Consider the following 25,805-nt stretch of genomic DNA (forward strand, 5'->3'; position numbering starts at 1 on the left):
TCGTTGTTTAGTCGGAAATTTCTTTATAGAGATAGAACGATGATCAAACACGTTGCAGATAGATTCGAAACCCGACTAGAAGCTAACGGAAAGTCTCGGTCTTTCCAAAACCAAGAGAAGAGAAAAAACCAAGTGTACAACATATACACTGTAAAAGGTAAGTATAGTTTTTACAGTTTACTAGAAACTTTATACTTTATATACCGTTTTTACAAGCATATTAAAGGGAAAAAAAAGCCCGGCAAAAATTGTTTGATCATTGAAATAATCATGGAAAATCGAAAAAATCAGGCACGGAGCTCGATGCGTGCTAAAGATATACGTTGGCCGAATGCAACGATGCAACATTGGCAGCAAAACGGTTACACAAAGATCGATTCTTTTTCAATGTCCTTTTTGTTAATTAATTGCTTCTTTCAAATTGCATCATCGCGAACGATATATAAAGATCGCTATCTTGTGTATCTTAGGCTGCAAATGGCCGGGAAATTGTGCGTCGCGAAATTATCAGACAATTGCAAGAGTCTGTGTATACGTGTATTTCTAATTAATTAATTTTTTGACCAATGTCCTATGTTTGGAAGCCGGTAAAAGCAACAGAATCTTTTATGCAAATTATCGAGTAACGCTTATCGAGTATCAAGAAATTATACTTTTGTCCTACAATCGCGAGAAGGTCGTACATAATAGAGAGAAAAAAAAAAAAAAGAAGACGACGAAGAAAAATGTTAAGAATGTCACAAACAACGATATAATATATTGGCCGGCTTATTATACGGCTAATGAATTTGCATACTATGAAGAGTAAGGTAAAATGTTATTCTAAAGAAATGAACCAACGGAAATATAGATTTAAACCGATATTAGATTAAAATCAGCGAAGAAGAATTTAAGAATTGTGAAAAATCAAAGAAGATACAAACGATACTGCAGAACATATTGCCCGATATAGATGTTAGGTTAAATGAAACGTGATATATGGAAAAGAAAAGCAGCAGCTATCCGACGCTGCATACGACGATATACATACGAAGAAAATGTAACGTCAACAAATATCCCCAACCGACTCAGGAAACCCGAACCGCCTTGCACACGACACCAACTCCCAAAACAAAGGAATATGAATTCGGCACGTAGGCATAAGATAAACGAACATCTAGAAGGGCTGGGTCTTGATCGAGGCTTCGGTCTTTCGGTAACGGTCTAATCGCACACTTGTAATCTTATCATTATAGAATAAAGGTATCTCGAACCCAACATTTTTTTATTATTATTTTCCTGTCATTTTTACGTGACAAAAATATCACATCATCCAACGTCCACCAAAGCAAACCTAATTGTACTTGTACACGCTTGAGATCCGATCTTCTCCATCCCCCATCCCCCATCCCCCATCCCCCATATCCATAGCCATAGCCATGGCCATAGTCATATGCATTGCTCGATATACTACCATACACGCGTGTGTCCTCCTCCGTCGATGTAGCAACAAGTCCTCTCCAAGTTTTTGGATTTGAGCAACGCAAGAATGCAGGCTAGTGCGTTTAATCGTGCGAAACAAGGATACGCAACACGAAATACTCTGTGATATTTTCTATGGATACACGGCTGTTTATCGGGAATACAGCGTAGCATGGAAGCGTTGAGATCGGATGGTGGATCGATCCCGAATCAGTGAAGCGCGTAAGTAGTTGAAAAGAGGGTATCGGCCGGGGGAAAACGTCCGATGATCGGATGATCGGATGATCGTACAAGAGAAGCAAGACGAGAGAGTGGGGCTGTGTTATAGCGGCGAACCACGCTGCATAGAGTGGGGTTGAAAGGTGGCGCAGTCATTTATGATGGCCGGTTCATCCGACGCGACGGATCAGTTGCTCGTCCGACCAACAACGACAGAAACCTCGGGCGAACCGAACGTACGATGAGCTGCTGTCGGCTTTGATTCTACATTGGTCAGGCTGTGCATCGCGAGATGGACCGAGAACGTTCGTGAAATTCTTCGTTCGGGGAGCAGCGATTAATCGTTGCAGGATCGATAGTTGATCCGATAGTTGTTCTACAAACGATTTTGAAAAGTAAAGAAACTCGAGCAGGAAAATGTTTGGTAGACGACGTTCGATTTTATAAAGAGGAAAAGAAAATTCGATATCGAATCCAAGATTTCGCAAGATCGAGGATTCGCTTTTGCAATGAAGGGAAGGATTGTTCTTCGAGAAAGATATTCCAAGAAGAGAGGATTTATTCCAAGATATTGGACTTGAAAGCGGAAATAAATCGTAAATCGTAAAATACAAATTTTACGAAATTCGATACTGAATCGAGGATTTTGACAAATCACCGGAGACTTGGTGCTGCCGCAAAGTTGTTAAAGATATTTCTAGAAAGTTCTTGAGCAAAGAAGATTGGAGAAACCAAGATATTAAATAATATTTATCAAAGTTGAGTATTGAATTACAGATCGCAAAGTTATCTTATAATCAAGATCGACTCTCACTTCTGCAAAGAGAAAATATACGCAAAGATATTACATTATTATTATTACTAACATTGGTTCGTGAAAAATCGCTTCGGAAGTACGAATGTACCAAATCGAAGATGAAATTACCCGAGATTCGATGATGTTTCTACGAAGGATAAAGATATTCCGTGGTCATAGATTCGTTTTTACAAATTGATAATTGATCGTTTGAAATAACAAACCTCAAGAGGCAGAAGAGTGTATATGTTTATTTACACTGGAATAAGTGAATCGAATACGAACGATCGATGAATCACTGGAGACGCGATAGTGATCAGCAAGTAGGTCTATTTTGTAAAAAATTCAAGAAAGAAGAAACGTTTGATGAGTTTGAGAACGCAGAACGATTTCGATGTAAAATTTCGAGGGAAAGTAAATTAACGATATAGAAGAAACGTTGGTTTCTTATTGATACGTACCTTAATAGTACCTTAATGGTACTATATAAATGAGAAAAAAATCTACAAGATGCTCTGAATACGCGAAACACGAACAACACTTGGTTTCACCGTAAGAATAATCATGAGAATAGTTCTTTGATGATCATCGTCTATAAATTGCAGTGCAAGGAACTGTACTCGAAGCAAGTTGTATGTTCAAGTAAAAGACCGATGGAAACGAATCTTTGGAAAGTAGGAAGACACGTTAAAAGATCGTCTTTGAATGGCAGGCGATTGAACGTAAAATTTCAAGAGGAATTCGACAGTTAACCAGCGATGGAAGCTTCTTTTGCCGATACTTTGCGAATGGGCCGTTAAAGAATTTCCAGAAATACCTTTGAAGCTACTTCTCCCTGTGTCGGGAGACACAGCTCAGCTGCTTTTCGAGTTCCCCATTAATCGTATTATTTAAAATTCACTGTAAACCCGTCTTCAAAACCGTTTATTCGAAAATCAAAGTACATGGATGAACAATTGGTGAAACGGTTTTAAAAATGTCTATCTGTTTTCTGGAATAAATCGGTTGAACGTGTAATTTAAAGAAACGGACATTTCTATAAGATTTCTTATCGTATCGTATCGTATCGATCGGTGAAACAATTTTTAAGTGGACGAAAAAACATTAGTTGGTTACTTTACTTTGAGAAAAGCCGGGCCGACGATCGAGACGTGTGTGAAAATTATATAAAATTCCAAGCGCAAGAGCGATGATGCTGGAACGATATAAAACAATTACGTTGTCCATGTTATTTTTTTGAAACAAACGATAATAAAAAAAACTTCTCTCCGAGGAATTATCTCTGAAGGAATTGAAATCGTTGATAATCGCCGGATAAATAATATTCAGCCGATACATCTGTGTACATATGTACGTTGTTAGATAGAGACGAACATCGAAATTTCTTTGATCGATGCTTTTTACGAAAAAGTCGCCGAGAGATTGAATACTCGAAAGAATGCGAGAGAGTTGCTGGTCAAGAAGGAAATTTTGGTATTAGTGATGAGTTCTTTAAAGAGATCGACAAACCAATCGACGAGGGAGGTTGCAACAGGCAGAAGACACGCGCTCACCGGAGGTAGCTCCAAGAGTATGAGAAACGTTCTCCACGCGACCACCGCCGCGCCTGGTTCACCGCTTCGACACAGATCCAAATACGAATTGAGGAGCATCAGTTTGGAGGGCACCAAGGTTTTACCGTGGACTGCACGGTGAGTGGAAATGTTGTATTTTTTGTTTGTTTGTTCGTTTAAGTCGACGCCAGTTAAGTGAAACCCTCTTGGGCAAGAATTTAACGATATTATCAAATCCTAGCTTATAGATTCGTCTGTTACAATTTGTCTATAGTTCGACCGTTTCACAGACAAGCTTGTATCGCATTGTAAAATAGGAATTTTATTTCGAAGAATTCCCTCTTAACGTCTAATCCGCGTCTTCGAGTCGATCCACTTTCTCCGTAACCTTCCTGTTCCGCCGCGCAACACATTTGCACTCAATCCCGCGCGGCTTGACAGCCAACGGTCTACGTGCCGTCCTTCGAACCTTCCATAGGCCCAAGGACCCACCATAAAGTCGAAATCCTAACTGCATTATTCGCACATATGGTTTGAATCAATCTGTTTGTCAGAAAAGACTTTCTAATTCTAGAAGTGTATTCAGCTGGTTTTTTAGAAGGGTCCTTGGGTTTATTACGCGCTCTTAAGAATTACGGAGAAAGCGGGTAGTGGCCTAACGAAAAAAGCGGAGATCTACCTAACGGAAAATCCAAGTTTCCCCATAAACAATGTCGCCTAGGACCCAAGTTGGTAGGAGGCTTCTTCCTCCTCTCTTCCCTCCTAACATTGGTCATAACCAATCGGCATCGCGGATCATTGCCCTCTCTTTCCTAACTAAAAATGTAAGCAACGAATCCGCGTTCTTCGTTCAAAGGGCACACCCATACCGAGCTTTCCTCCGTACTCACGTTAGAATAAACTTTAGAATTCCTACGTCTCTCACGGTGACTAGAGTTCCTACAGTCCCTATAGCTTTCACCGCTCCTATATCTCTCAGAGTTTTCCTACAACTCTCAAGGTGCCTACAAGACCTAGAGTCCTCCTATGGCTCTCACAGTATCCAGAAGTCCGACAGCTCCTACAGCTCTCACGGGCCTAAAGCTCCTATAGCTTTCACTCTCTCATCTAAGAATAATCCTTCTCTTCGTTATCTGTATCTTAAGCAACGGCGTTACTACTTTGTGTGATTGTATAAAGTGTTGGAAATATATCTTTTTATAACTCTGTGACTCCCAGTGTTATACCACAACAACTACCCCTATTATCCTAACCGAAATAAGGGGATCGAACTATTCGTGGCGTCGATTATTATAATCGTAACGGGAATTTACGACTCCCGTTGACGCGTATTCTAACGACCGCGTCTCCCCGCGATAGCTCGAAAATACACTTCCTCCTTCCCCTGGCATCTCCTTTGCACTTTCCAGCCAACCTTTTCCCTCCTCGTCGTCCCTCTTACGCTCACTCGGCCCTTTCGAATCAACTTTGAAACAAAAAAATCTACTCTTCTTATTCGTATCGCGTGTCCTATCAAGTGGACGATATTTCGCAGCACGATATTACCACATTCTTCAACCGTTGACATACGTGTCTCTGTGTGCAGCAAAACAGAGTAACGTCATCGCAATCCTCCATCGATACAACGTCCCCTCGATCACGATAAAAACATGCTCTCGCCGTTACCGCGTACACGATATCGACTAGGGTTGAATCGAATCCTAAATCCGCCAATCCCAAATAAAAGCCAGCTTTATTCTTTTTTATTTCAACATGAAATCGAGTGTTTCTGCTGACCTATCTACCGTCTATATGTATATCGATCTGTTAGTGGTCCGATAAACCGGGTGTCGTTCAGTTTGCGATCGAACGAGCGTGCACTAACAATAAGGCTTCGTTGGTCGTCGCCGTTAGCCACCGCGATGACGACGTATCGGATTTTGTCGCTCGCCTCTTTATAATTAACTCTTTTGCTATCGGGCCGACCGAGGTGTCCCGACCGGCACGGCGCTACTCTTTTATACCGCGTAGATCAATTTCGATCACGCTCGACCAAGTGGAAGTCGACCGCATCGACCGCGCGCGAGAGCGAGGCAGGGAGAGATGGAGAGAAAGAGAGAGAGAGAGAGAGAGAGAGAGAGAGAGAGAGAGGGGGGGCTGACGAGGGTGAGAAAGAAGAAGGGGGATATTAAAGTTGTTAAAGCGGTTGTTAAAAGAGACAGGGAGACAAGAAGAGAACGACAATGCGCATTGATAGATACCTGTGTGTGTATCGAGAAAAGCCCAAGCTCAAAGATACGTACATCCACGTTGAAAAGAAACGAAGCTTATCACGAGAAAATTACAGCACCGTTCTATATTAACTTTGAATTTGGAAATTTAAATATTTATTTGGTGTTTGCAACACCTAAAAAATTACAGTAAATTACAGTAAATTACAGTAGGACCTCGAAAAGCAAGTTCTTCTTTTAACTAACTTTTCTACTTCTATTAGTTTCTATACTATACCCTATACTGTGTACGCGTGACTGATATGGATAGATATATATACTACCAAGTACCAAAATTACTTGTTATTAGTTACACTTTTAAATTATGGCTGAATCATTGACGTAACTATTAACGTAATATATCATAGATGCATCGATCGGAACCTATTCAGTTGCCTAACATAGTCAGAGTCGCAGCCAATTACCTCATATTACTTGCCATATAATTAATAATTATACCAATTATACAGTTCGTTGCTTTGTTGTATAGCGATACAATTAGTAATTATATATCAAATAATACTGATTGTCCACCCTACTTTCACGCAAAAAATCTAAAATTTATTCACCTTCAAGTAAGCATTACATTTGTCTTTCTCCGGTTCAAGTAGCACCTGAACACGTAAACGAGGCCCTGACAATGGACACGGAAAGGGTTAAACCTGAAAATCCTGATCTAAAAACATGATTAGTTTGTCCAATTTTTACTCAACGGACTGACTTTCTTTGATTTCTTTGTTTTATTACTTCGTTTCATATTGTAATAACTTTACTTTATTAATTGCATAAATCGCAACAAAATTTTAACATTGCAAAAGACGTAGCATTAATTGAAAAAAGACTAAGACTCGATGAAACGGAATAGTCGACTCTAAACGTATTACCAAGATAGAAATAATCTCAGGCGATCTCTTCGTCAAAGCAGCAACGTTCAAAATGGTCGCTTTGATTAAAAGTTTAAGAAGATTTAAGAAAAGATTAAAAAGTTTTTTCTTGCACGTAAAACTTCACACATTCTTGTACGAAAAAAAATGAATTTTAATTCATATTTTGAACTCTATCTGAAATCAAATAAACGAACGTAACTTGATATTGTCACGAAAAGAGAAAATTAAACTGTATCGTCAACATCATTCAGCTACAATTGCATCTTTCGAAACAACGAAATCGGAGGGTATCCGATTTCTCCTCTACAAGATGCTCAAACGAAATCGCTCTACGATATCTCTCATTTATACCGAAATTCGTTGCTCGACATCAAATATATTTATGTGACACAGGTATATTCGTGTGGATATTTGCCTATTTATACCGAATATTAATATACATATTTATAAGTACCACGAGTATATTCTTAAAGATACGTGTTTCAACTAACTATTAAAAAACTAATTATTATAATCGCGATGTGCAAAAAGACCTATCTTAAACTAATAAATTTGAAAAAAGGAGTGTTACTACTCACGGTTACTACTCCGCGGTCACTATGCTCGCAAAAAATTCTACGTAATACAACCAGTCACCCATGCCGATTCGCATCTTTTCATCCTACGACACGATTCGGTTGACCGGAGGAACAGAAATGCATGCGACTCACCGTTAGAAGCAGAGGAACAGAAGCGTTACGCCATCGAATCGCCGCGCTATCCCAGCCAATGTTATCGGGAAGACTAACATCAGACAGGAACTGAAATGGTGAAAATCCAATGGTGGAAATAGAGGTTGTAAAGAATCTGTTACAGAATAAAACACGATGAATGATTGCTGATTATTTGGAAAGCTGGAGATAATGAAAAATGCAAGTTTATTAAATTTGTAATTTTGGTAATAATAAAGATTGAAATCCTAATAAACTTTGATAAGAACAGAAACTGAAATTCTGATATGATAGTTTAAAATCTAGAAATGAAGAATCTGATAATTTCTGAAGTATGTTAGTTATTTGTTTTACAATTCGATATTAAAACTTTAACTAACACTCTTTTTATTTTAATAGAAGAACAACCTGAGAAGATCTCAAACTTTCAAATTTTTAATCAAATTGTATTCCGTAATTAATAGTGTTCAAAGCAAAATATACAAAATATACAGAATAGATATAATCGAAGTACGATATGTAAAGATACTTACGTTCTTGGCTTCTGAACCACTGTTAGAACATTCCCAAAGAAGACGGAGAAGTTGAAGCTGCGATGTGCCTACAACAAAACATAAGATATCGTTAATATCGTTGATACATAATGTTACGTCCGGTGACTCTGTACACAAACCAGGCCGCAATCCGCTGGCAAGATGGCAGATCCTTACTGCGTACCCTCGATAGTCTTCAGGACCCACCATGAATCTTGGCATTTTCATAGTTCTTTTATTTCAAGCGTTCCTTAAATTTATTGTCTACTACGAAAAGATACGGGAATTAGATACTGGTTTTTCTCGCGTTCGGTGTCTCCCGCTAGCAACTTTTTCTCGGGGGCGGTTAGAACATTTCCTTGCCCACGAACTTTTTTCTCATCCAATCAGAAGCAATGACTATTGCCCTCGCTTTCCTAGTCAAAACTGTCACCAACAAATCCGATGGTCCCGTACGTTAGACACACCCATCGCTAGCTTTCCTCGGCCATAGCATCGTCACCGAACTTCACTGATTTTCACTGATTTCAACATCTCTTGACCGGGTTTCCACCCTTAGATCAGTGTCGCCTACTTAACTCGTTTATACGCATCGGCCTAACTATCTTCTCTACAAAGTTGTTGGAATAAAGTGCGAATTGTAAACCGTTATCTCGCTGTAATACTTTATTTAATCACATCTATTATCCTAACCGAAATAGGAGATCGATCATTTCGTGGCGTCGATTGTCTAATCGTAACGGGAATTTACGACTCCCGTTGACTCTCGTTTCCTCGCGATCGCGTCTCTCCGCGAGTGATCGAAACACACAATAACAAACTTTGAACTTTAGCAATAATATAGACTGAAGTTCTAATAAACTCTGATAAGTAGTGTAAACCGAAACTCTAATATAAAAGTTTGAAATCAAAAAATTGAGAATTCAGTGATTTTTCATGCCTATCAGACAGTTTTATTGTAATTGAATGTTAAAACCTTAACGCTTAATTTCAATTTTAAAAAAAATGTATATATAACTTTTCAAATTATCCATCATTTTTATTTCGTAACTAACAATAATTCCAACAAAATACAAAAAGGTGAACAAATTGAAATACGATGTATTTAAACTACTTACATTCTTCAGCTCCTACAGAGGCTTTATCCTCTTGAGAGATGCACTGACTCTAATACTGAAAACGAATGTTCAAAAAAAAAAGTGTGTGTGTGTGTGTGTGTGTGTGTATAAAAAGAAAAATAAAAGACTAGGTTAAGACCAGGTCGCTTAAATTATAATCGACGAACAAGAACTCTAATATCGCGTACAAATTTGTTTGATAAAATTTTATTACCTTCGCTTGTGATTATTCGATCGAATTTAATGAAAAGTATCGTGATTTGAAAATATTGTAAAATACTGTAGCAAACGCTTACTTTACAAACCGCATTATATTTATAAAACTGTTTAAGGACGGGGAGAGGTTAGAAAAGTAGCGAAATATCGTTTCGATAATTTCCTTTTCTCCCCTATCGAACGTTTATTTAGAAGATACTGCTATTCTTTTCACATTTAAAAAATTATAGGAAATTTCTCGATATCAAACAAATGCTTACGAATACGGTGAATGCAATGCAATCATTTGCAAGAATCATACCATGAATGTTCGTTATTAGAACACGAAACATACACTCCATTAACACACAACAGTCGTGTGTTATAAATATTCGAAAATATTTGCAAGAATTCAAAAATTCACAATTAAAAGAACGCTAAAGGAATGCTTAAAGAATGCTAGAAAAACGCGCGCGATGCCTTGCTTTGAAGTATTTGAGTCTATTTGCGCGCCACCTCTATGAATTCACGTAATATAGAAAAATAATTTGAATTCGATATACCAATACCTAGTATTTTACAATACCTATCGAAATAGTTAAAGCTATTATTCTTAGGATTTCTATGTTTTAAACTGTCTACGCGAAATTATCAATAATTCTACATTATGAATTGCATTGAAATAAAAAAAATAATTTGTTACAAGTTTGCTTGAAATAAGAGAATGATTTCATATATTTGAATGAAAAGAAGTGATTTGTTTAATCGTATTTACTTTCATCCTAGCATCCCAAATAATTACAAAGTGATCTATTATATAGAAATATGTGTCAAGTATATTTTAAAGTAAACATAAATCGTATATCAAACGTTACCCATGCTCGTGTTCATACACAGCTGTCTTAGTTAAAATAAATTAAACGTTATCAGATTTCCATGAACATTCATCAGACTGATCGTTGATCGTCGTTGCGTCCATATATTAATATTCCCGTTACTTTTATATTATCTCTGGCATCGATCAATAACTTGCACGAAAACTAACTAGAAATGTATAAAATAATTACACGAAGACACGATCAAACTCAAATTTTATTACGAAAGTTTACGATAGAAGCTACCGGTAACAGTATCATTTTGTAAATAGACGATTAAAGAGAGATTCGAACAAAAAATTTCAGAAAACCACGCAATTTCATTATTTTAATGTTCGATAAATCGTTAAATAAATGTGGATTAATTAAACGATATTAATAACGAGATATAAATGATAGTAAAAAATATAGTAACGACAGTAACGAAGAAGTGATGCCACTAATAGGTTAGAATAGGTTACAAACCTGACGCAACGTGATCCATAGTATCGATAGAAAACAAGACGACTAAATGGACTGCTCGCACCTTAGTTTCGCTGAGCAGCTTCCAAAGTGGGGCGTGGTGGGGGGAGGGGCGACCGTGATACAGGCAGATACGGAAAGTCAAACGATCTACGCAAAAGAAGAAAAGGACGTATACATCTTACATTTATAAACGTTCATCGTCCACGCTTCCGCGCATCTTCGTCTTACACGAATCTTTCCAAATTTCAAACAAAGGATACATCGCGCAATATCTATATCTTACGCAACGATTACATCGATCTTTATAAACATCGTACGATAATTCGTAGCCCCACTGGTTTGCATTCGGCATCAAAGACACATTTGTCTAACTTGGAACGAGAGAAAGAAAATGAAGCTACCGACACTGTATTTCGTGTGTTGCGGTAACGAACGTACGAGTCGTTGTATTAAATTATTCTTAACATTCTATTTTCGCCACGCTAAACTTTTGAAAATAACGAAAAATTATAAAATCCGAGATGGCTGCACTAAATTTCTCCCTAAAAGTAGGGACAAGCCAAAGAGAAACTGCAATCAATCGGAAAATCAAGTAAAAATAACGGTACGAACGAACGAACGAACGAGTTCGCGATCTTTCGAAAGAATCAATGGACCCATGCGATCAATGGTTTCGGCAGAAAAAGAGAATAGAATTTTAATTTTCCTTGCAAGATGGACAAGTATCATTGTACAGAATGGGCTCACAATGCACATAACATAGGTATCTATCTTACGAATAATTAAGGCTAAAGCGCACGCATTCTACGGCGTCCCACGGTGTATGTATTGAAATTTATCAATTAGAATAGGTACAGTATGTGGTTTCACATAATTATACATGAACATCGAACTAATCATCGTAGAAACGAAACCACGCGACTTACCAATCGTAGCACGCATGTCTTTGATCTAAATTGCACTTGCTCCCTTGATTCCATGAATACATTCCATGAATAAATTGTTATAAACGAATATAGTAATTATTATAAATTATTAGTTTAAGCGTAGGTAAGGAATTAATTAGGAGAAATAAATGATTTTCGATGAATGTTAAGAGTGAATGTTAAGAGTTGTACGTACCTCTATCGCGGCAATTGTTTTACCAAATGGCCGTCATTGAACGCTTGGATCGATCGATTAGGACGGAGTATTTAACGCCACCCTTCGGTGCAAACAATAACTGTGTACGCCGAAGGTAAAGAATATGAACTAAACCACCGAGCTTACTCAATGAATAAACTAAACTATTGTTAATAATTTTTTTTGGTACTTTTTCATCATTTATCTAAAGTAGCAGGTGATAATAATATACATAGTATCTGATTAGTAATATATACGTATTGTTATTGGTAACGAAAATGTTTAACAAGATAGCAACTTGCAAATCAAATATGTAAATACGTATATCTAATACCTTTGTATTCCAGATTAAACAAATTATACCGTGAAGCGCAATCTTGTTTCGATCTCATCTCCAACTATTCTCCGATAGTAATTGGTTAATTAATACATAGAACTATGTTCGAAAAAACGACACCACAATACCTGCTACAGTACCAATTAACTAGAGTAAGGAAAAAAATGAAAAAAAAGAAAAAAAAGAAAAAATAGCCAGAAGGAAATATAAACTGCGATATATTCTTAATAAAAACGATTCAGCTGTATATCGTTTCAAAACTAAAAGGTACGTAAGATATTTGAAATTCAAATTAATATTAAAATCCGTATTATTCGTTGTTATAATTCGTTTGAAGCAGACGACTAAAGTGGAAAATTGTTCGAAAATAATTTATTTGATCTTATAACTTAAAGTTGGTTTGTTTCTATGTTATTTTTAAAATAAACATAATAAAACAGTTAAAATGTTGGTTTTAAGCTCGTTCGGCTTATTGGGCTTATTAATAATGTAGTATCGGAAAGGATAGGATTAGGATAATTTAGATTTGTAAAATTCTCCTAATACTATTTATTTAAGATAAATAAAAATAACAGATATTAATTGGACAGAGAACGATAAATGTTCAACTTGAACTAAACGCAAAAATCTTATTCTACTCAAATCACTCTCGCAACTCTATAACTCTAACAACTCGATCTCTCAACAACGCTAGCAACTCGGGCAACTCCGCTGACTCTCTCAACTCTCAACTCTACTCTTCGGCTTCTCGACTAACTCTGACCTCTCGACTCACTCTCGCTTCTCGATCAACGTTATGTTGTCCTTTTCCTAATCCGGTCCTCCTCCGGTTTTCGTGCCGCAAGGACTAGGTGACTTTAGTCAATAGGTTTTTCTCTTATGTAAAATAACAGCCGAAGGACAGACGACAGACATTGTTTTGGTTTGTTTCTAACCAGGTTTGTTCCTCGCGATACTACAATAATAAAATAAGCGATGTCGAATATTTACATTGTATATTTTGCCGAATATAATTAAAATGATGGAATCTAGATAGAAAATTATTTCATCTAATAATTTCGATATTTTTGCATATTATATACGTTCTATGTATCGCTTCACTTTTAAATCTGTCGTAAATACAGAAGAATCTCGCGAATCTAAAATACCTTCAGATATAATTCTATAATTCAGATATAATTCTACCATGTAATTGGCAAAGTAAATAGATGTTTTTAAAAATGTTGTTTCCACGGTAATCGCGATTGGCGATTCATTAATGTATGTATTTCAGTGATTTGGCAGAAATTCTTTCTCCAACTAAACATACGAAACAACAGATTTCACGTTTAAAATGACTTTTCCGTAACTGTATCGTACTGGATTCTATAACGGACCCAATTCGAACACAATTCGACGCTTGCACGATCGAAATCTTTAAAATGGAAAATCCGTAAAGAACGTACCGCGGTATTTCTGCATATTTTTAGATAACATAAGGCATCGGCTAATCGCAAGGTATTCTGCTCGGAAAAATACAATATAACTATATAATACAATTTTACAGCACATAGTACGATATACGGAATATACTTGTCGTATAATACCTATAGTATACTTGCAGTATAGTATAGTAAAGTAGTAGCGGTATAATTTTTACGCAACTTTTTTTATCCAATCTACGCGTAACGCTGGAAAAATGGCCAAAGCGCAGAATTCGAGGAGGATAAAAAGTTTGGCCGATATAAAGCGCGAGGGAGAGAGCGCGTTGCGGTGCGGCGTCGCCGCGTCGCCGCGCCGTCACGTAGGTCGGTTGGTAAGGTGAAAAGAGACAGGCGTATGCATTGAGAGAGCACGCACATACAGGTCGCGAACAGGAAAGGAACGAAGCCACCGCGGTAAGACAGAAAGCGTACGAGATAGATCTCGGTAGAGAGGGACGGAGGGCGTCAGAGGAGGGTCGCAAAAGAGAGCCAATGAGCTCGACGACGCGGCGCCAGTCGTCGAGTCGCCGTGTTAGTAAGAGTACTTGCTCTCTGATCGTGACTCGCTGCGTCCTCGTTCGGAAAGGGTCGTGTCCTGCCTCTGTCAGTAGGGGTTGGAGACCCGTGGCAAATTCTTCAATTTTTCATCCATCCGATACCCGATCGATTCGTCGCAATTTATCGATATCGTGCTTACCGACCTTGTAACCTCACTGCTACCGTGTGTTATCGTTTCACTCGCGTTTTCTATCACGTCTTTTCGTTTTTCTTTTTCCCATCGATACGATACGTAGGCTGAATCGACGGCGTGCGAGATCCAGGTCGTCCGGACACGAACTCGACGACAGTGGCTATGTGCAGCTATTACGCTCGAACGAATCGTTGATCGTCTGTGAGAATCATCGATAACGAAACTGTTTGGTGGCTATGTGACGGGTACGAGGCTGTAAGAAAGGGCAACGGTTATGAGAATCGGTAGGCACGCGTCTCGCTTTTCTATTGGAAGATCTGAGATCTAATCTGAGATCGATTCGTTTTAGAGTCGTTCGACGATCAAATAATGGTGACGGTGGTCGTAATGGGCATCGTAAAATAGATAATGAAAACGATTGGCCCAAGATCTTGGCACTTTTCGGACTGTGAACGAAACTACGTGGAACGTTAGGAATTTCGTAAATGAAAGATTTCAATTTTTGTGTATTTAACCAACGATGCCATTATATGCCCGTTTGATACTTTGAAGTTTTCTTTACGAGAAAGGAGAGAAAAAAACGGAGGGATCGACGCTTTAAATAGGATTTGTCGTTGTAAGACGATCGATATTTTTACGAATTATACGGTGTCATTTGAAATAGTTGGGAAATTAATAACGAAAAGTGAAAATTATTCCATGTTGCACCGTTTCACGCTCGATATCCTGTACAAGTATACGTCTCTATCGTCGATAACGATCGATAAATAAAATTAATTGAATAAAAAATGAAATTTTTTACAGTCAAGCGAACGCTCGATCCTGTGTCGAGAGAAATCGAAGGACTAAGGAGATTGCATAAACGCCTATAACAGTGTAATAATATTTCTAGCAGAAATTATATTAACCGATTCGGCATCAAATATCTTTTAGACTGCGAGGAAAAGATCTTTCTTGTCAATTATCGATAATAGAAGTACATTTTTTTCTATCTCTCTTACTTTCTTATATCGCTTATAATCCAGGCGCGATAACGGAGCTTCAACGTGCCAAAGCTGTGTGAGAGGAAGTGAAATCTGGTTATTAAAACGAACGATTATCAACTGCCGCTTCGTTCAACGTCAAAGATCTGGTCAAGCAAAAAGAGAGAGGAAAGCAAAGGCAAAGGGACTCGGTCAGTGTCGTCGGTTATTCTGTTTTCCATTATCAGAATATCGTGGCCAGGATCTTCGAAAGGGTTAGAGACCCGCGGAACAGGGAAACTCGGTCAATGATATCGATGTCCGCGCGCGTCCGACAGCCGGCATTTTTAAAAAAGGTGGTTTATCGATGGTAATAAATGAAGCAACTTGGCACCAATGCTATCAACCCCGAAGCTTTCAACGGATAACTAGCGATGGTATCAAGTTCGTTATATACTTAGAGATCTCTCTTTAAGCTACTTTTCTTTGGAATTGTCGCATCTTTCACCCTCGAATGATTTTCGAGCTACGCGTATACAAAATTCAGCATCTACGTATAAATCGGAATGTAAAACGCGATGTTCACTTTGTAGCGTTCGAATTCCATGCATATACCTACGCTTCGTTTTTGGAAAATAAATTTCTCGCTGTCGTATGAAAATACATAGGACTAAACGAGTAAAGATAGGAAACTTTATATATTCGAGCGTAATTAAATAATTAAATAGTAATAATAGTAAATGCTTGAATAGATAGAAGGACGTAGAGATACTTTTCGTAGCCGCTGCAACAGTTGATGGCTACAGTTACGCTGGCCAAGTATTGAAATTCGTTGTAGCTTTTAATTAATTAATTAATTAATTAAGGATGAACCGAGAAATTGTTATAATTATGCGAACGGAATATTAGCCGTGGTAAGATGTTGACAGAGTTTCAACGTTCTACGACATCGGATACGAAGATAATATCTTGACTCGCTGGTCGCGTGCATTTTTCGAACGGTTTCTTATTTGAAGCTACTTATGCCTGGAAAATTTTAACGAGCAAACTTTGAACGCTTTATTTTCGGTATAAAAGTTGGGAAGAGCGGTTGATTCTGCGCGGAATGATTATAGTAAATGAGACGAAGCAAAGAACAAACTAAAATTCCACTCTGGGACAAGTTAGAGGCGAAATTAACAAACTGTTGGAAATGTTCTTTGTCCTTTGCAAATGGAAAATCTAGGATCTTGTTTGCGTAAGTGGTTCGGCCGTCAAGTTGGCGCGTGACTGTAAGAGGAAAAGGCGGTATTGTTGATGGTTGAACGTAGTAATCGTTTATAGCGTATCTAACACAGCGGTCGATTTGAAACAGGCAAAGAACGTAATAGAGCGAGGAAGCTACGGTATCGACGTATTATCGGAAGGTTGCAGTGTGCAAAGTTTTCGTCGACCGAACGATACTTTTTGCTCGTCGTGCTTTACCACTCTACCACGTGCTCTCTACGATTTTCTGTCGTTGCTATGGCTTTGATAGGAAGACGACGCTGTACACGTTAACATCTCTCGTATAATAAGACTGAAATTTTTTACCGGATCGGATTAAACGTGAAAATTTCGAGTAAAAGAAAGAAAGAAAGAAAGTCGAATCATTTTTCCATCGTAGTGGCTGTTTCGGCTGTTTCGAGCAATCACGAGATTGTCGAAACGATATTGATCCGAAGCGGAAGCTGTGCATCGGTAAAGATGGCGGGAAAATTATTTAAAGAGGGAAATTAAAGAGGAAAGAAAAGAGAGTGGAAAGATGTTGTGCTTGGACATAAAGCTGGTGTCTCGTTTGCGAGGAGTCTCGTTGACGAGTGGCTCGTCGACGAACGTGTCGGCAGTCTCGTTGTCGGTGAGCTCGACCTCATCGACGACCGTCGACATAGAGAAGAAGAATTTTTCAAGCAAACGAAACAAAGGGGGAAGGGAGAGTTGCGCTGGAAATGGGAATTCGGTGACGGAAAGCGACAGCGACGAAGAGACGTTGTTGCCTGCTTCTCGGACGATACAGAGGAACAGGTCGAGATCGGTTTGCGTGCCTGCCTTGTCGTCTGCTGCTCGTTGCGCGCATCTTCACCGACGATCCAGCCATCATGCGTACGTTTCTTTAAACATAGTAGTCTATCATCGTTGCGTATCGGAAAACGGCTGAGCGATATGTAACTTTGCGATACGACATAGTAACGCTAGTAACGCGCGCTATTTTATATATTCGATATATTGGGTTTGCCGCTACGAAGCGTTGCCAAGTAACCGGTTCGATGAAAACACGTACCGAAAATTGTGGAATCTGTGCTGGAAGAACGCACATCGGTCGTACGCTCAATGCGGATAAATTCTCTGAGCTCGCTCTGTTAACCGTTTATCGTCGCTTGCATCGAATGAGACGGCGACGCGTGGATCGCGCCGTTCACTCGCTCGTATCGCTATACGAGTATAAACGTAATTCGCGCTGTATCGAAGGCCATTGCTAGAATTTAGCTATATATATATACCTTATCGTACGCTATAACCTAAAACACCTAAAATATTCCGGATACTATGGTTTATCCTTTGAATTTTTCACGAACCTTGCTTTACGCGTGTACGCAAAGCTGCTAGCTGCTTGGCGTTGAGAAAACAGGATTTCTCCGAGTTAGGTGTTTCCATATTTTTAATCGTTTGTTTTTTTTTTTTTTTTTTTTTTTTTTTTTTTAGAAATACGTCAACGACGCGTATCGTATCGAAAGTCGGACACGCAAAATTCGACGGATGTATTCGATAGAGCAGTGTTTAGGGATTGGCTGTAGTTTGCTAGTGGTTCAACGACCGCCAAACCACGTTACACGGTTTGGTAATCGATGAACATTGTTATGGAAATTCACTCGCCACTTTCAATTCGACTAAAAACGAGAGAAACGAGAAACTATTATTCGATGGTTCGGATATCGTGGAAAGTTTTAACGAGCACCGGCAAATCGGTATAGCAGAGTATAGCAGAATTATTTGGACAACTCGGGTGAAAAATAATTGCGACGAATAATCGAGTGTCTGCTGTAAAGAAAGAATTTCATCGGGAAACGTGTTCGTTTCTTAGGGGCCTCGTTAACCCAGATTTTTCGCTGGGAAAGATGCAATAAACATGGGCAGGAAGCTCGACAAATAAAAAGAGACCGCAACCGTTTCTTCGTTTCGTCGTAGCCGCGTAGAACTTTAAACGTGTATGATATTTTCAGATGCAGCACGGATGCCATTTCGAGGCGGGGTGTTCTCTCCAGGCGATATTACGGCAGCGTGGAAATGGTGAGTTTGGAAAGCAGCGTGGTGGTTTGTTTGTATGAAAATTGATTGAATATAGATGTGCGCGCCGAGAGAAAGAAAGACCGTAGAGAGAAATAACAATCGTCTAATCTAAAATCCATAAAAATCCATAAATCCATAATCCATAATCTGATAATCGTATCGGCTACGTCTATGGATATTTGGCTTTGGGAAATTTTGCCAAAACGATCGTGCCGATAACGTCTCGTTACGTATATAACGTATAGTACGCAAGACGTGGTGCGTTTTTAAAATATTTAGTTTTCCGTGCACGCGTTCCGAAAGGAAGAAAGGCGCCGGCGACGATAACGCTGGGAAAAGGGGACGGTCTATCTGTTTCTCGTCTTGTTTTCCTTTTTCTGTGCGTCGTCGGAGGAGATTCGCACGGTCGCTAACGTTAGTCTCTCGATATGGTGCGTTTCAGCTGCCACAAATGGAGCAAGACGGGTCCGACAATGGAAGAAGATTTCGAGTGGAGAACGGTGATTCCCCGGGCGAGAAAGAAGAAGTAAGAAACCAGTAATTATACGAATCTGCTGTTTGCTTTTAACTCGTTCTCTCGACTTGATAAAATTCCTTCTTCTTTGTTACGGCGGTATATTAGTTTTAACGACGTACAAAATATTTGTCAACACGCCGGAAATATTCGGAAGAACGAGCAAAGTCGTAAACCATATCCGTAAACCAGATATGGCCAGGCTTGTTTAATTTTCACTTTTTATCGAAAAACGAGTACCCATCCACCTACGTACCACGGACGACTGATCGTCGGCGCTGTGCTTTTCAACGAGCCATATATAAGTTATCGTTAATAAATTGAGATAAGATCGGTGGCGGTACCAGTTTCGCAGATAATTCGATAAAACGATGCTGGAATGCGTTTACTTTGGTTATTTGTCGACGATGCCCGGCAAAGGTATTCGTCGCTGTAACTGACTATGTAAAAGGACGAAAGAAATATTTCGAGTAGATGTTGTCGACTCGAAAGATGAGTGTTGCAAATGACAGAAAATTAGCAAATTAGCTCGAGAACTACGACTAGAGAATCGATGATAGTTTTTGTAAACGTACAAAAGTGTAAAGTTAAACGATGAAATTTACACTTTGATAGCTGAAATACCGCTATAAAATAAAGGGCTCGGTTATTACACAGTACCAGCTAACTGGTATGTTGTCGTAACGCGTGTGTATATATATATATATATATATATATATATATATTCCGTTCTACCGCAATCTCTATGGTTTCTAAAAGGCAGTTACCGAAATATCGTTTTATAGAGCGAGGCGGTATTTCGTTAGTTTAGTTAGATAATTAATTAGTAACGTGGAAATTAGGCATGAGATACGCGATATTCCTCGTTTCCGCTTTCCACTCGCGCCGCTTCTTTCCCCTCGTTTAACAGAAAATTTGATTACGTTCGTGGCGAAACTGATTTTGCACGTGTGCAGATGTTCGGATCACCGAGTACGCCGATACTGGAAAATCCCGAGTACCAAACGCGCTGGTACTTCAAATACTTTCTCGGAAAACGTGAGTAAAGAACATCCGTTCTCGTCCGACAGTCTTTTACGTTTATTATCGTAAAAAATTCGTTATCCGTATAATTTCCTACTTACTTACTTACTTACTTACTTACTTACTTACTTACACGTATATCGAAAATGTTTGTCATTCGATGAAAAATTACAGTGCATCAAAATTACGTTGCTGCGGACCAAGAAAGAAATCCCTTGTTTCTATCGGTCGTGACGAGCGAAGTCAGCGATCAAAGCGTGCCACATTACAGAGTTATTTTGTGGAGAAAAACTGTGAGTATTCGCCTGTACCTCTATAACGCAACTACTGCAACTTGTCAGATTGTTCTATTCGAAATAGACGATGATTTCATTAATTAAAATTAATGAAAAGATAAAACGTAAACGTAGATATCGGTGATAAGACGATGGAAGTAAATTGTAGAAAATAAGAAATTTACCGCAGGAGCTGACGGGCGACCGTTTAAACATATTATCGCGCTTTAACGAACGATGATATGTTTTTCGTGTACCGCGTTTCGTCGTTTCAAAGATTATTCGGTAGACGACTAAATCGATGATGCTGTTGCGATATCTCGGACAGAAGAATCGAAAGTAAGAAAAAGTTTGGCGTCGGTACGCTTGCTATCGATGAATTTTGTAAAAGCAGATTTCTACGTGAAAAATGCCAACGCAATTGCACGTTATACGCACGTATAGTTATATATAGAGACAAAGTACCGGCGCATAGCCTTATCTCGCAGGATACCGAAGGATACCGTTATCTACTTATCGCGTTCTCTGCCTTTCGTTTTCATAGAACGAAACGCGCGAAAGTCTACCGCTAAATGGTAGACAATCGAATATTCTTGCAATTAGGTTTGCCGATTAATTAATAAACGATTAAACCGTCTTATTACTAAACCGTGTCGATACTGTGACTTTTTATAGCCACTTTTTCTTCGGATGTTATCGCGTATTAAAAGACTATGTAAGAGAAAGGCGAGGCAAAAAAAAAAAAAAAAGTTTACAGCGATCGATGAATGAAAGAGTAACAAATTTAGGGCGCACAGAAGATATCGCTGCCATATTCTGCGAACAAAACGATGACGATCAGGCAGATCTTGAGGTACGTACTTGTTTACTAGTTATTAATTGGTGATTTTCGAATTAATCGAAACAGCCAATTGGTTAAATTTCAGCAATTTCTTTGGTCTTGAGAAACTCGATAAGGCTCCGCGCGAGGTCTTTTCCCCCGAAATTCAAAAGGTAAGCGGCCAATTTGGCGATTAACTCGATAAGAAACAGCTTTTCTATCTTTATTTGTACAAGTGCGTCGAAAAAACGGCAGAAACTGTATGAAATTGCGAGAAACGCGTAAGAAGAACACGGTGGAGTTGAAGTTTTGCAAATTTTTGCATCGCAGGATCTGCTATTGCTGGAAGAGCAAGAAGGTTCCGTCAACTTCAAGTTCGGCGTGATATACGCGAAGAAAGGGCAAACAACCGACGACGAAATGCTGTCGAACGGTAAGTTTCGATTAAAATTTAACCAAGACGAATTCGAGCAACCCCCTTGAAACTTGGACGACGGATGCGGAAGAACGGCGGTCGCTTTCGCTTAAAAATCAAACACGTTTTAACCGTTTTAACCGTTTCAACCGTTCGTTTTAAAAAGTCGTACGAAAAAGTAGCTACTTTTCACCGCCTTGTGTCCGTTTCATGGCGAGTTTCAAGAAAAATACGATTCCACGTTGATTCGTAATACGTCTGGATACGCGATCTGCTCGCTCGCTTTACAGAGAAGGGTAGCCCAGATTTTGACAAGTTCCTGGAGATTGTGGGCGAGAGGATAGAACTGAAGAATTGGGACAAGTATCGAGGTGGCTTAGACGTAAAAGGTACTAATTCTTACTTTTGTTTCTATGATTAGGTTACCTACTATTAGGTAGCTACCTACTATAGGTATCGTTTGAAAATATGGTCGACGGTAAGGTAAACTTTCTCGTGTTCGTATTATCGTCGAAGAAAGGATTATCGTCGTTATTTCTTAGAGTAGAGTTTCCTCCTCAAAGTGGAAACGTCTCGCGGAGGACTCGTTCTTCGTCGTATGTATGTGTTTCTGTCTGAACGTTTGCAGGCGACATGACTGGCAACGAAAGTTATTACACGGTGTACGCGGGACACGAAGTCATGTACCACGTGAGTACGATGCTTCCCTATTCGAAGGACAACCCGCAACAATTGGAGAGAAAGCGACACATCGGTAACGATATCGTTAACATCGTTTACACGGACGACTCGAACGCCATAGACACTTTCAACCCAAACTGCATCAAAAGTCAATTTACCCGTAAGTCGATACGCTATTTATCTATATTTGTTCGATCTAGGCTGCGTTTCAAACGTCATTTTTGATCGATCGGTAAGATAAAGAGCAAAGAACAAAGTAAGATAAATATCTGTATCTCTGTAGCCAAGAGCTGCGATCTTTTCGGAAGCTGCGATATAAGCGAATCGCGCGGAAAAATATTTCGAACGAGAGTGGTGATGACGTTAATCGACGTAATTGTCATCTCGACGACATTCGTTTCCGTGTAAAAAGTAGCGTGCCTGGTCGCAGCTCCTAAGAATACGCGTATCGTAGTAAGAATAGGTATACGCGTTGTTGCATAACGATATACCATAGACGATAGCATTTTCACCGTAAATAACCCGACCTACCGACCGGCTGCAAAGCTGCAGACCTGTTTGTCGGTTCTGCTAGAACGGGTGATGCGCGGCACGAATTTGCAGCTGGTGGTTGACCAGTTAGTTGGTCGAACAATGTGTCGGCCCGTTCTCGCAAATACACCACTTTTGCGGAGAAAATTCTTTCTTCTAACGCGTCTTTCACCATCTTCGTATATATTTTCCAAAGGATAAGGATAAGGATAAGGATAAGGATAAGGATAAGGATAAGATCGTTGATTCGATGTTCACGCGATACATTTACAAATACAGACGTATTTGCCGTGGTATCGGCCGAAGAAAACGGTAAAGGATGGCGCGTGGCCATTTACTGCGACGAAAATGTTCCTCTGTTTGGTCCGAGCCTTCCATGCCCACCCGTGTTCGAGGACCCGTACACCCTGCGAGAATTTCTTCTCGTCAAGTTGATAAACGGCGAGAAAGCTACGTTCAACACGCCAACGTTCGCTCGAAAAAGGGAAAGGACTCTGGACGCTCTTCTCCGGGATATGTATCAAGAACACTCGCAGGAGAGCAAGAGCAACGTAAGTCTTTGAAAAACTTACTCGCGATAGTATTATCAGCACGTGTCTGTCTGTTCATTGTTATCGAGTATCGAACGTGTCTGCGTTATTCGTTATTATCGATAAAATACGGTTTTGCCGTTATATCGAAGATGTACGAGTATTTGTAAAGCCTATTTCTTCGAGTAATACGTTGAAGATCATATCCTTTTGATTCGTTCGTCAGCATCTACGATCTTTTCGTCTCTTGTCAGACGACTTGTAACTAGAAACCAGTTGACAATGCCTATTAGAAGGCACGTAAGAAATACTAGAACACTTTCGATAAAATGCTGGAAAATTCGGTCGAGCTGCTTTCAATTGCAATCACGGCTATTTATCACGAGTATTTATTACGAATCCGGACACGGATAATTACACGGATAAAACTACTCGAGATCCAATATTTACGCAAGCTTCGACACGTTTTCTCGTACGTAGGCGTTATTCGACCAAAGCTATCGCACGATAACAAGTACGTAAAAGATGATGGAACACGCGTTCTGGCTTCGAGCGTCTCTTTTAATAGCGCGTTGCCGTTTTTTCGTGTCGCGACATTTCGTCGACAACGTCTCGAACAACGCGCTATCGGAGAACGCGATCGGAGCTCGGACAATCGATAAAATGATCGTGAAAACGGTAAATTCCCACTTTTCTCCGCTTTTGCACGAATTTCCGAACCGCCTGCCGAACCAAATTAGCGATCAACGAGAACTGTACGGTATGTATCGGCTGTGTTGGCACACCCTCCCCGTAGAAAGGAAAATCGATGAAATTTTCGCAGAGTATGTTAAACCGACGAGCATTGTCGGATGTCGTGGAGGCTCCAGGTCGGCGTCGCGAGGAGACCCGTGCTGTGGAGATGGTGCGCGTCGGACAGGCCCTGAAACTCGAAGCGATCGTCAGAGGTTTGGCGCCAACTTCCTTGGCCACTGCTGGTCCTTTGAAGCCCAGACCGTGGGAGCCGAGGTGTATCTATCCGGATTTCCCGCACGAAGTCGTATGCGGGGACGTTTGGCTGGATAACAAGCTGATCTTGGCTACCGAGAATGGAACTTTTCTGATCGAAGGTGAATCAAGCCTTGATATATATGAAATAATAAAATATATAAAAGGAGAGAGTGGGTCGACTGCCTCTCGAGAAGCTAACATCGGATGGGTGTGCACGAAAGACGAATCATCGTCTCCGTCTCTGCGTTGGCAACTACGAAATTGCAAAACGCAAGAAACTTGCAATGCATTTTCTGTTTCAGACAGTTTATCGCACAGACTGATCTTCGACGAGTCCGTGCAAATTAAACAGCTAGACGTGGTCGAGCAACACGGAATATTGTTATTTCGAACCGGTGACAAAGGCAAAGATAGCAACGTCTACGTTTTTCGTCTGAGAGAATTCGAGAATAGCACGACCAGTAGGTCTGCGGAAATTCCAAACGATCGCGAAGACGATCAAGAGTGCGAAGACAATGACGACGAGGACGATGTGGACGACGACGCCGACGAAAGCGAAGAAAACGATTGTGACAATTTCACGCGAGCCACTACAAAATTCAAGCCCTTGATTCGTCGTACTCGTGTTCGTGTTCGTCCCTTGGCTGTCAGAGGACGAGCGCATATAAAGGAAAGAAGACTAGCTAGAACTCGTGGCTGCCATTTATACACCGTTACTATGCCTGGTGGTTCTCATTTGCGCATGGTATGTACCGAAGAAAAAGAAAAGAAAAATTTCAAATTTTCCAAAGTATTGAAATTATCGAGTGGAAAGTTGGATTCTTTCGTACTTTTATATACTTTTATATATATATATATATTTTTTTTTTTTTCGTCTTATTTCAATTTATAATTTTAACAGAACGTGACGCAATAGGTAGCACGTATATGTTTATAAAATAGACTATACGTTGTATACCTAGACGGTGTTTGGACAATCGATTCGAGCCAAGGAAAAAAAGTTGCTGTACGAGAAGGTCGATGGCGGCTTATTTTTCGAGTTGGCAACAATTTACGTAAATCGGCTGACATAAACCAATCGTGT

At 39.5% G+C, this 25,805-nt stretch overlaps 2 protein-coding genes across 16 annotated transcripts in view; one reads left to right on the forward strand and one right to left on the reverse strand.

Annotated features, from left to right (window-relative positions):
- LOC126914639 (uncharacterized) overlaps window positions 1-25,805 on the reverse strand; it is a 65,641-nt gene that overhangs the window by 29,826 nt on the left and 10,010 nt on the right. For 2 of the 8 annotated variants that reach the window (XR_007709755.1, XM_050718808.1), the window contains exons 1-5: window positions 11,062-13,303; window positions 9,523-9,581; window positions 8,549-8,929; window positions 8,409-8,476; window positions 7,876-7,965 (exon numbers count right to left, since the gene is read on the reverse strand). Coding sequence is in view for 4 of the 8 variants with exons in the window: in XM_050718808.1 (XP_050574765.1) it covers window positions 7,876-7,965; window positions 8,409-8,476; window positions 8,549-8,636 (246 nt within the window). In the remaining 4 variants the exon portion in view is untranslated. Of the gene's footprint in view, window positions 1-7,875; window positions 8,012-8,408; window positions 8,477-8,548; window positions 9,106-9,522; window positions 9,582-11,057; window positions 13,304-25,805 lie in introns of those variants that run through there. The other 6 variants (XM_050718811.1, XR_007709754.1, XM_050718809.1 and 3 more) reach the window with 6 other exon arrangements.
- Window positions 1,843-25,805, forward strand: part of LOC126914628 (GTPase-activating Rap/Ran-GAP domain-like protein 3) — a 28,135-nt gene continuing 4,172 nt past the window's right edge. For 2 of the 8 annotated variants that reach the window (XM_050718788.1, XM_050718790.1), the window contains exons 1-13: window positions 16,978-17,757; window positions 18,876-18,942; window positions 19,385-19,468; window positions 20,413-20,494; window positions 20,654-20,772; window positions 21,543-21,607; window positions 21,681-21,747; window positions 21,905-22,007; window positions 22,280-22,378; window positions 22,618-22,830; window positions 23,481-23,752; window positions 24,555-24,840; window positions 25,024-25,466. In XM_050718788.1, coding sequence (XP_050574745.1) covers window positions 17,420-17,757; window positions 18,876-18,942; window positions 19,385-19,468; window positions 20,413-20,494; window positions 20,654-20,772; window positions 21,543-21,607; window positions 21,681-21,747; window positions 21,905-22,007; window positions 22,280-22,378; window positions 22,618-22,830; window positions 23,481-23,752; window positions 24,555-24,840; window positions 25,024-25,466 — 2,238 coding nt within the window. In that variant the 5' untranslated portion in view covers window positions 16,978-17,419. Of the gene's footprint in view, window positions 4,168-14,511; window positions 14,959-15,498; window positions 16,074-16,977; window positions 17,758-18,875; window positions 18,943-19,384; window positions 19,469-20,412; window positions 20,495-20,653; window positions 20,773-21,542; window positions 21,608-21,680; window positions 21,748-21,904; window positions 22,008-22,279; window positions 22,379-22,617; window positions 22,831-23,480; window positions 23,753-24,554; window positions 24,841-25,023; window positions 25,467-25,805 lie in introns of those variants that run through there. The other 6 variants (XM_050718784.1, XM_050718783.1, XM_050718787.1 and 3 more) reach the window with 6 other exon arrangements.

This window comes from Bombus affinis, chromosome 3 (assembly GCF_024516045.1).
Source record: "Bombus affinis isolate iyBomAffi1 chromosome 3, iyBomAffi1.2, whole genome shotgun sequence".
NCBI lineage: Eukaryota > Metazoa > Arthropoda > Insecta > Hymenoptera > Apidae > Bombus > Bombus affinis.